This window comes from Jaculus jaculus, chromosome X, assembly GCF_020740685.1.
Source record: "Jaculus jaculus isolate mJacJac1 chromosome X, mJacJac1.mat.Y.cur, whole genome shotgun sequence".
Taxonomy (NCBI): Eukaryota; Metazoa; Chordata; class Mammalia; order Rodentia; family Dipodidae; genus Jaculus; species Jaculus jaculus.
In genome coordinates, this window is record NC_059125.1 from 126,138,772 (window position 1) to 126,149,803 (window position 11,032).

General features: G+C 44.0%; 1 protein-coding gene across 2 annotated transcripts in view; it reads right to left on the reverse strand.

The window, feature by feature from the left end:
• Zdhhc9 (zinc finger DHHC-type palmitoyltransferase 9) overlaps positions 1-10,786 on the reverse strand; it is a 52,388-nt gene extending 41,602 nt beyond the window's left edge. The window contains exons 1-2 of one of the 2 annotated variants that reach the window (XM_004653955.2): positions 10,568-10,786; positions 8,638-8,838 (exon numbers count right to left, since the gene is read on the reverse strand). In XM_004653955.2, the coding sequence (XP_004654012.1) occupies positions 8,638-8,804 (167 nt within the window). In that variant the 5' untranslated portion in view covers positions 8,805-8,838; positions 10,568-10,786. Of the gene's footprint in view, positions 1-8,637; positions 8,940-10,567 lie in introns of both variants that reach the window. The other variant, XM_045140859.1, reaches the window with a different exon arrangement.
• Positions 10,787-11,032: the final 246 nt, after the last annotated feature.

The window sequence follows — 11,032 nt, forward strand, 5'->3', positions numbered from 1 at the left end:
CTGATGCCAAAACCAGGCAAAGATAGAACCAAAAAAAGAAAAAGAAAGAAAATGACAGACAAATCTCCCTCATGAAAGAGATGCAAAAATTCTCAACAAAATATTGGCAAACAGAATCAAAGAATATATCAGAAAGATCATTCACCTCGACCAAGTAGGCTTTATTCCAGAGATGCAGAGATGGTTCAACATGCACAAATTGATAAATGCAATACATTATATAAATGGACTGATGTTGACAAAAATCACATGATCAGCTCATTAGATGCAGAAAAAGCATTTAACAAAATCCAACATCCCTTCACAATAAAAGTCCTACAGACCAAGCACTCAGGAGGCAGAGGTAGGAGGATCACGAGTTTGAGGCCACCCTGAGACTACATAGTGAATTCCAGGTCAGCCTGGGCCAGAGTGAGACCCTACCTCAAAAAAACAAAAAATAAAATAAAGTCCTACATAAACTGGGAATAGAAGGAACATATCTCAACATAATACAGGCTATTTATGACAAACTTACAGCCAATATAATACTAAATGAAGAAAAACTTGAAACTTTTCCACTAAAATCAGGAACAAGACAAGGGTGTCCACTGTCTTCACTTTTATTTAATATAGTACTAGAAGTCTTAGCCATAGCAATAAGGCAAGAGACACACATAAAAGGGATACAAATTAGAAAGGAAGAGATCAAGTTATCATTATTTGCAGATGATATGATTCTATACATAAAGGACCCTGTTAGAGCTGATAAACACTTCATGAAATTACAAAGCTTTTGTACAGCAAAGGACACTGCCAATAGAGCAAAGAGGTAACCTACAGAATGGGAAAAAATCTTTGCCAGCTATACATCCGACAGAGGATTAATATCCAGGATATACAAAGAACATTAAAAAACTAAATAATAAGAAATCAAACAATCCAATGGGCTACAGAACTAAATAGAGAGATCTCAAAAGAAGAAATAAAGATGGCATATAAACATTTAAAAAACTGTTCTACATCCCTAGCCATCAGGGAAATGCAGATTAAAACTACATTGAGATTCCATCTCACGCCTGTCAGATTGGCTACCATCATAAAAACAAATGACCATAAATGCTGGTGAGGATGCAGAAAAAGAGGAACCCTTCAACACTGTTGGCGGGAATGCAATTTGGTCCAGCCATTGTGAAGTCAGTGTGGAGGTTCCTGAGAAAGATAAAAATACATCTACCTTATGACCCAGCTTTAGCACTCCTAGGCATATATCCTAAGGACTCATCTTACTACCTTAGAGATACTTGCTCAGCCATGTTTATTGCCACTGTATTCACAATACATAGGAAATAAAACCAGCCTAGATATCCCTCAACTGATAAGTATATAATGAATATGTGGCACAGTTATAAATTGGAGTTCTACTCAGCGATAAAGAAAAATGAAATTATGAAATTTGCAGGAAAACGGATGGATCTGGAAAGGATTATACTTAGGAGGTAACCAAGACCCAGAAAGCCAAATGTCACATGTTCTACGTGAGTAGAAATAAAACTCAGTAGCAGAGGCTAGTAAGCTACAAAGGGGATATAAAGGGAATCGAAAGGAAGGGGGTACTTAATAGGATGGCATTGTATATATGTAAGTAGAAGAACAGATTAATGGGGGTAAAAAGGCCTAAGTGAGGTCAGGGGAAGAGACTGAGTAAAGGAAAGGTGGAGGGAGGGCTAATAAAAATCTAAAAGGATATAAATAAGTCATATGGAAACTTACTTTTTTAGACAATGGAACACTTGAAAGCCATATATTGTTACTAGAAAATTTTCAGTGTCAGTGATGTAATTAATACCTTCCAGTGAGTTGCTGGCCAGGGAGGTCACTGATACCCCCAAAACATTACAGGTCACTGACAAGGCTCTTGGTTTCCCACCAGGAATAGATGGTAAGACCCTATTGCTGAAGACTCCAACAGGTGTAATAGTGGCATGTCTGTTATGGGAGAAACCAACTGCTCTCTAATTGGAGTGGAGGCCTGCTCCATGGGAAGGAATACATCCCTGATACTGAAAACCTACAACAGGGATTGTCATGAGCCCTAGGGGTGTAACGTCTGCTGATGTCTGGATAAATGTATATACTATGCTCATCAAACTGCCCAGTAAGCACTTTTCTTAATGTTCATATTCATATATTAATGCTCCTCTCACTTTTGATTAGAGAAGCTTCTTTTCCGACGGCAGTGACCTTGGGATAATTCAGAAGGCACCATGGTACTGAGAAGAAGTAACAGAGGAGTGCTCAGCATTGAAATATCTCTATCACACCGCCCAAGGCTCAGGGTCCATTGTGAAAGAGGTGGTGGAAAGAATGTAAAACCCAAAGGAAGGGTAGGACTCCTTACAACATGCTCCTCCAGGCACAAAATGGCCTGCATATCCATGAGCTCGCAGTGACTGATACTACCTACACAAGACCATCATAAACAGGAGGAAAAGGTGATGACATCAAAATAAAAAAGAGACTGATTGAGAGGGGGAAAGGGTATGGTAGCAAGTGGAATTTCAAAGGGGAAAGTGGGGGAAGGAGGGAATTACCATGGTTATTATCTACATCATGGAAGCTGTCAATAAAAAAAATTAAAATTAAAAAAACTCATTCTTGCCTATAGTTCCAGCTAACTGCAAAGGTGAGAAAAGAAGACCAGTAGAATTCATGAATTCAATGTCAGTTAGGCAGCATAGAAAGATCCCCATCTCAAAAAGAAATACTATAATCTTCTGGGGTTAGGCATGTAACTCAGTGGTAGGTCACTTGCTTAGCATGTGTGAGGCCCTGGGTGAAAGACAGAGAGATCACAATATTCATCTACATTAAGTAAAAATAAGAGCTTTATTTATTTATTTATTCGTGAGAGAGGGAGAGAGAATGGGAAAGCCAGGGTCTTCAGCTGCTAAAAAAGAAATCCAGATGTATGTGCCCCTTTGTGCACATGTGCAACATTGCGCACCTGCATCACTGGCTTACATGGGACTTGGAGATTCGAACAAGAGTTCTTAGGTTTTGCAGGCAAGCGCCTTAATCACTAAGCCATCTCTCCACCCCTATAAGCATATTTTTAAAAATAGATGACAGTATGAAAGTCATTACCACAAAAGGTAATGGAGGCTGAAAACATATAGAGGAATTCCAAATGACGGTACTATAAAGAATTATGAGGGTTGGGCTGGAGAGATGACTCTGAGGTAACTCAGTTAGTAGAGGGCTCAGTTAGATGTAGCTCAGTTAATAAAGGGCTTGCCTAACATGCATGATGCCCTCCCTGTGTTTGATCTCCAGCACTGCATAAACCACATATGCCTGCAATCCCAATAGTCAGGACGTGGAGGCATCAGATCAGGAGTTCAAGGTCATCCTCAGCTACATATCCAGATCATAGCCAGTCTGTATTATATGAAACCTTGTCTCAAGAAAAAGTATTATACCATGCTGGTATCCAAAAGGCCATTATATTTTCCTAAAACTGTCATTTGGTTGGCCAAGTCATGGACTAGTCCTGTACTTCCTTACAACTGGTACTTCCTTAAAACTGGGAACTTCATATTGTTAGTTATGTTTTTTTTTTTTTTTCTCTAGTATGAGGATCACTCATAGAGTAACAATGTAGGGAACACACCTTGCTTAATTTTCCCCCCAGCAATTCTCATCCTGCCAGCCAGGCCTAGGAGTGGCCACAGAGACCGTGATCCCTCATTAACACACAAATCTCCTTACATCATAAGTTCAAACTTGGAGATGGGCCACACTATTCCCGCATGGCTACCAGAATGCTTTCAGTTTTCCACAATGATGCTTCTATTTCATAGGAACATGACATTGGGAGACCCAAATAACTTAAGTAACACACACACACGAACTAGCTCGTCTATTCTAGAATTTGCACTATACACAACTTTAGTAAATGGAATGTCTTCACAATTCCATAGCCAAAAAATGAGCACCCAAATAGATTTTGATGAAATAACCTCACTTCTGTGGGCCTGGTTTCCTCACCACACCTCCTCAAAAAAGAATAAGAGAGTCTTTAAACCATTTTAAAGCTCTACCATGCCATCTATGAGTCAAGACTGAAATTTCAAGTGCATCCTGAATGTACTCTTTTTTAAAATATTTATTCATTTCATAGAGGGGAGGAGAAAGAGTATGTGCACAGGGCCTCCTGCCTCTGCAAAGAAACTCCAGATGCATGCACCACTTTGTGCATCTGGCTTTACATGGATACTTGGGAACAGAACCTGAGCCTGAAGTCTTTGGCAAGCAAGTGCCTTTAAGTGCAGAACCATCTTCCCAGCTCCAAAATGTATTCTTTGGCAACATTTTTTTTATTTTTTGAGATAGGGTTTCACTCTAGCCCAGGCTGACCTGGAATTCACTATGTAGTGTCAGGGTGGTCTTGAACTCACAGCGATCCTCCTACCTCTGCCTCCCAAGTGCTGGGATCAAAGGCATGCGGCACCACATCTAACAGGCAAATTTTTTTTGACCACTCCATGCAAAGCCTAGCCAAGATCACCACAGGGGGTTATACACATAAAAGATAAACCTTGACCCTGAAAGAGTTCACCTCCAGCTGTATTGGACAAGTGAAAAAGTATTGTCAAAATAAAACCCATAACTACAGCCAGGCTGTGTGTGTGGTGCAGACCTATAATTCCAGCCCTCAGGAGGTAGAGGTAGGGGGATCAGGAGTCCAAAACTAGTTTGGACTTCACAGCAAGCTAGAGACCAGGTTGAGCTACTTGAGAGCTTGTCTCAGGAAAAAAAAAAAGAGAGAGAGAGAGTGAGTTAAGAACCCAAGAAATGTTATGTGGTTATTTGGTAGAAAAAATGACATATACAAGTAAAAGAACTAAGAAGAGAGGAAATTTTTGCATAAGAGAAATGGTACAATTACTAAACAGTGTTATAAAAAATTTTTTTTCAGTTTATCCAATTTAGTGACTTCTCTGCCAATATGCACGTCAAAAGCACCCATGGGGTCCAGTCTGGCAGAAACTGGTCTGACAGTGTCTTGGTACAATTTCCTCCATATAAGACAGCACAACAACAACATAAACACGAATCATAGAAATAAGCTGCTTCTCTTTACGGGTCAAGAGTCACACAACCATTCTCACCACAAGAAAAGTCTGGGGACCATGACTCCATTATAAATAGTCATAAAGTTAAAAGAGAAAGCTAAAAAGCCAATTCCAGAAGACAGTGTGCTTTATTCTTTCACAAGGACCACACTTTGCCAGGAAGTTGAATTTGACCAAATACCACAGCAGTAGCTGGACACAGGTTGTCAATGTCATTCAGCTATGGTGTCCTGACATAAACTGACAGGGTTTGAGCAGAAAGGCCTAAAAATGGTGCCTGTGCTGAAAGCTGAAACACACACACACACACACACACACACACACACACTCACTCACATTTCCTAAATACCTCACCCTTTGAGTTAATAAGGGAATCCTTTTTACTTAAGCATTGTACAAATTTCACTCGACTTTTAAGGTTACAAATATTGACCATGAATATAATTACATTTAAATACAGGTACTTACTGATAATATATACTCTCCTTTTGTGTGTATTTGACTCTTTCAGCTAGACATAGAGCTACTCAGAATGTCAGACTTTCAGAGTTGTAAGAAGTTTAATGACTATATCCCGAATTTCCAATCTGTGGCAACAGCCTTGAGGGATAGCCACCTAGCTTCTTCAGAAATACTTCTAAGAATGTGGAGCTAAGTGTTCCCAGGAGAATACAGTCTACTCACTGAAAATTACAGCTCTCTCCTTTGAAAATTCCTAATGTGTAAAGGAAAAATCTAAAAGTATAAGACTATCTGTTGACACTAACAGCAGACCCTGCATGTTTCTCATTAAGGGGCACCTACCAGATTTATCAAGCCATCTGCCTGACCCAAAACTATGCAACAGGTAGCTTTAAATCCAACCCTGTTGATCAAATGAAGATGCCGATGTGTCTCACTATTTGGACTATCTTCCCACAAGACAAAATGTAACAGCCAGAGGATAAAGGAGCTGTACTCAAGACAAAAATGAAAACAGAAAGTGATGTGTCTGTTTAAATGCTCTTACCTGCCTAAAGGCAGGAGGCTAGACTACTGGATTTCCTGAGGTCTCACTGAGTCCTTTGTATACTAGCAAGCTAGTTATTTTATTTATAGTACTGGGAATTGAACTCAGATCCTTTCTTCATGCTCAGCAAGCACTCTGTCACTGAGCCACATACCCATCTGGCGCACTGAATCCTAATACTAACATTGGAACCATATTCTATCCCCTAAACCCTCTTATACACTATGTGGCTGGGAATAAATTATAGACTCCAAAGAGAAAGAGCAACCAGATAGACTTAATTCCACATAGGCATGTTGATGTGTCTTGTACAGCCGGTCAATGGACAGACACAAGGCAGCCACGACCTAGAGTATCTATATAAAATAGTTACACACACATACATACTCACAAACACAGAATCCAACACTCTCATCAAAAGCATTCATCCTCTCTTCTTTAGTCAGATGGTCAGATTTGCACTTCCCCATTCCACTCTTAAGCTGACACATTTACTTCTTTCTCCCCTCCTTCCCCAACTCTACCGTTTAAATATTTACTCTTTCAGACAGACAGCCGGAACTCAGGGCAGCAGTACAACAACTTCACTCTTCAAATCTAAAAGCAAAACTCAAGAAATAAGCCAGATATGGTGGTGTGCGCCTTTCATCCCAGCACTTGGGAGACAGAGGTAGGAGGACAGTTGTGAGTTTGAGGCCAGCCTGGGAACAGAGAGTGAAGCCCAGTTCATCCTGGGCTACAGTGAGAGCCTACTTCAAAAAAACTAAAAATAATAGGAATCATTTTAAAGTGAGGAGTCATCTTGGAAGAAAACTCAACCTGTCTTTGTCAAACGGTAACTTGGCTAATTATAAGCTTTGTCCCCTGAGTAGTTTTCTTCAGAGGCTTTCAGGAGCATGAGTGGAACAGATCCAAGTCACAGCCTCTCTAAGGCTCCCAGACAAAAAAAGGGCCCAAAATCCATAGTTGCATGCTCTGCTGGCCGATCAAAGCAGAGGTTTCCTGGGCCCCGAACTACCAACACTCTCAGAGTATACAAACAACTCTCATCTCTGTGATGAACAATTCGTCATAAATATTTAGCCACAGCCATGGGGAAAATGAAGGGAACAGAAGAAAAGGAGAAGGGAAGAAGAATGCAGCTTTGCAATTCCAACAAGAAACAAGACAGAATGAATCGAGAAAAATTTGTAAAGAAAGGTGAAGAGAAGGAAAACAAAAGTGTGTGTGTGCATAGGCTTGCCTGACTGCATGTGCTCACTTGTACCACACAAAAGCACATGGTGCATGCACATGTGTGTACACACACACACACACTTAGCCTCTGGCCATCAGCCCAACTTCACTGCATACTCCACAAAGGCAGTGGCAGCAGTGGTGGCCACAGCAGAAACAGTAAAAGGACCTTACTTTGTCAGCTCTGTTGTAAACTGCATAAGCCCCTTCTCTCTGCTGTTACAGCCATCAAAAGGTCTGGTGAAGTAGCCCAAAAGTCACTCAGTATATGTCAGGAAAGCCTATAGCCCTTACAGAGAGACAAAAGTGAGTCCCAAGGGACTGGAGCTCTTAATTACCTGCAACATTTGTTCAAGAAGCCCTCTTCTTATCCCTCTCCCAGCACAGGAGCTCCAGTTCCAGGTCACCAATGTACACAACCCACAGCAGGCTCTATCAGGTGTGGCTTTCTGGGTTCCTCAAGGTCCTCCTCACAGTAATCCCAAAACAATTAGCACTGCTCCCATCCCTGGAGTGTAGCTCATTCTCAGCACACCCAGTAGTCACGCCAGTTCCTAGACTCCAGCTAGCCACCTCCCTGAAACAGAGACTTACACAGGCTTCAAACAGTGGCTTTCATGTTACTCATTGCAACACAAGAAAAAGAACTCCAAGGCTAGAGACAGGAATACACATAACAGAGAGTTGTTTACATTGAGTGGTTTCAGAAAAAGATCAGCTCACTTAAAAAAAGAAAAGAAAAGAAAAACCACCTATGTGCCATGCCCACAGCTCCTTTGCTCCCTTGTGGAATAGCTGAAGCTGGAACCAATCTTCAGGTTCTTAGTTCAGTCGGCCTTTCAATTTAACATGCAGGTAAGAACTAAGAACGAGGGCCTAAGGAACTAGGACCCTGAGGAGCAGATTAAATGTGCATTGTCAAGTGGGGTTATAGCAGTCGTGGTTACTCCGACACTTGGGAGGGGTAGAGTAGAAGCAACCTGTCACTAAGCTGTCACTGAAAGGAGGTGAATTACTAAGACAAACTTCCTTGTTTGTCAGGGATAGACCCAAATCCGTGCTAGAAATTGATATTAAAAGTTCTTGGTCGTTTTAGGAAGAATATATTCTGCTGTAACCACAAAGCAGTGAATTAAGTTGGCACAACAACAGGCATTTTTCAAGAGGATAGCAAAATTATTGCAAGGACCTGCCACAACAACCCATGAAAGATGCGATTCTTCCCTTGGGCCCAAAGTAACCATAATCAGGCAACTCTACTCAATGGAAACTCACTCGAAGGCAAAGAAGAGTGTACATGTCCCCAGGATCAGGAAGAGGGTCAAGTAGAAGATGCCCTTTTGCCGGGCCATCATGACGCGACCATCACAGCAGAAGGTGTTTCTGCCTGGGAGTTTCTCCCATTTCCGTGTCACCTTCTTTCTTACCACCATCACAGACATGATTGCAGTTCCTGGTCCCAAATGGGCTTTGTCACTACACGAGAGAAGAAACAAAAGCTGAGCCCAGCTTTGAAATCACATCTCCTACTATTGTTGTCACTGCGTCAACCATCATCCAAAGTCCAACTTGCAGCCCTAAGAAAAAGCAAAGGGGGGTAAAATGAGACAAGAATAAGAAAATGCGATTGAAACCTCATTTCCCAGAGAAAGGTGGCCACTACCTCAAGGAGTAGGGATGGGGAAGTAGGAAAATTGTTATTTCTAATCTGTGTTTGTCCTCTAAAGGGGGGAAACAAGGAATAGTTCTCCAACAATAAGGGGACTAATGTTTTTTAATGAAATCCTGTTTCCAAACAAGTGCTGCTAATTTGATTAATTATAAAACCTTGGAAGTAGAAGGGATGATAGGTGGCCATCCCAGTTGCTTTAGTTTGTAAATGAGTAAACTGAGACCAAAGAGTGGGAGTAACATATTCAGGGTCACACAGCAACAAAGCTGAGGGGGGGAGGGAGAAAAAAACTGTCTACTGACTTCCAGTCCTGGGCACTTTCAACTCCACCACAATGTTCTTTAATCTTCATTAAGAGGACTCTAAAAATAATAGTAGAGTTTCTGTCCTTAAGTAGCCCTTCCCTCCCCTCTTCCACTTCTCTTTCTTCAATTAGCCACTCAAATGAGTCACACCAATGAAGAAGTGACCCTGGGGGTGGAGGGCTGGAGGTTCTGTCCACATGTACACACTGCAGTTACCCAAAACAGATTTCCCCTAGTCAGATCTCCTGTAACTTCCTGAGTCCAGGAAATGGAACGGGCTTAACATTTGTGGGCCTCCTCAAGAAACCACATCACAGAACTGAAGGTGAAAGGCTGGCTTAAGTAGGAAAGATTCTGAAATGGTTGGCGGCTGAGGATGGGTGGTGGTGTGGAGGGGGGCGGTGGCAGGAGCTCAGACAAGTCAGAAGGGCGCTTTCTGGGACATTTCCTAAGTACCACCTCTACTCAGCATCCTGAATTCACTCACCGGCCTAGCCTTTCTCAGTCACTGTCTGCCTTCTCCTCCTCTCAGGTGTGGGGCTGTGGCCTCTATTTACTGACACCACATGCCCCACGCTGGCAAGAATGAGGCAGAAGCCTGCAGTCTGACTGTGGAGCAAGAACCAACCAACCCCAGATCATTCCTGAGCTGGAGAGGGCAAAGGTCCAAAAGGGGACGAAGAGCACAGCAGGGAGATGAGAAGGTAGAAGGGTTGAGCAAGAGGAGTGGGGGTGCCAGGGGTGCAGAGATCACTTCCTTTGTGTGAAACTAACCTGGAAAACAATCCCCTCCTCAGAAACCGACCCAGCGGGAGAAGACAGACCAGGAAGAGGAGCCCGAGCCGGAGAGAACAAAAAATCACAATCGCTCGGAAAGCCGCGACCCGTCCAGCCAACCGAGTGCCTTGCCCGAGGCCCGAGTCCGGGGCCCGACCGCGGCCACGGGCCTCAGGAGGCCCGCCCTGGCCTCCGCCACGCCGCGGACCACCGCCCCAAGCTGCCTGGGACGCGCGCCACATCCACACGCACACGCATCCACCCGCTCGTACACACTCACACACGCCCCGCCACGTGTAGTCACCCCGGGCCAGGGGCTCGGCGGCTGCTGCAGGCGACTTGAGAAGGGCGGTGGCAACGTCCCCACGACCCGGCGCAGCTGAAGGGGACGCAGCCCGCCTGGCAGCCGAACCCGGGAGACCCCCCCACCCCACCCCCAACCCCGTATTACCTGAACGAGGGAGCCCGAACTCGGCCCCGCAACTGAGGGCAGAAAGTGCACCACTGTCCCAGAGGATCGCGTCAGCCGTCAAAGGTGGCAGCTACTTCTCCTCCCAGGCAGGGAGGCTGCCTCCTCCTGACAGGGGACCCCAGTGGTCGGGGCCCTAAACCAGCTGTGGCAACCGCCCACCGCTGGCGGAATGGAACGCTCCTCACGTCACCAGGTCGCTCCAGTAGTTGCCCGTTCCCCATTGGCTAGACAGCCTCAGCGCCTCGCTCCCTACCGCCCCTGCCCCGCCCTGTCATTGGCTAGTTTAAACGCCACTCAACAATGCCTCCGCCCACTCCCCCACCCAGCTCCCTGCCACAAGCCCACCTGCCAAGCCGCTGCCAGCCAGCCTGCCTGCCTCTCTTTGGGGCCCAGCGCCAGTATGTGAAGTGTTTCCTTCTATTAATATAGTTACGCAAAGACGGA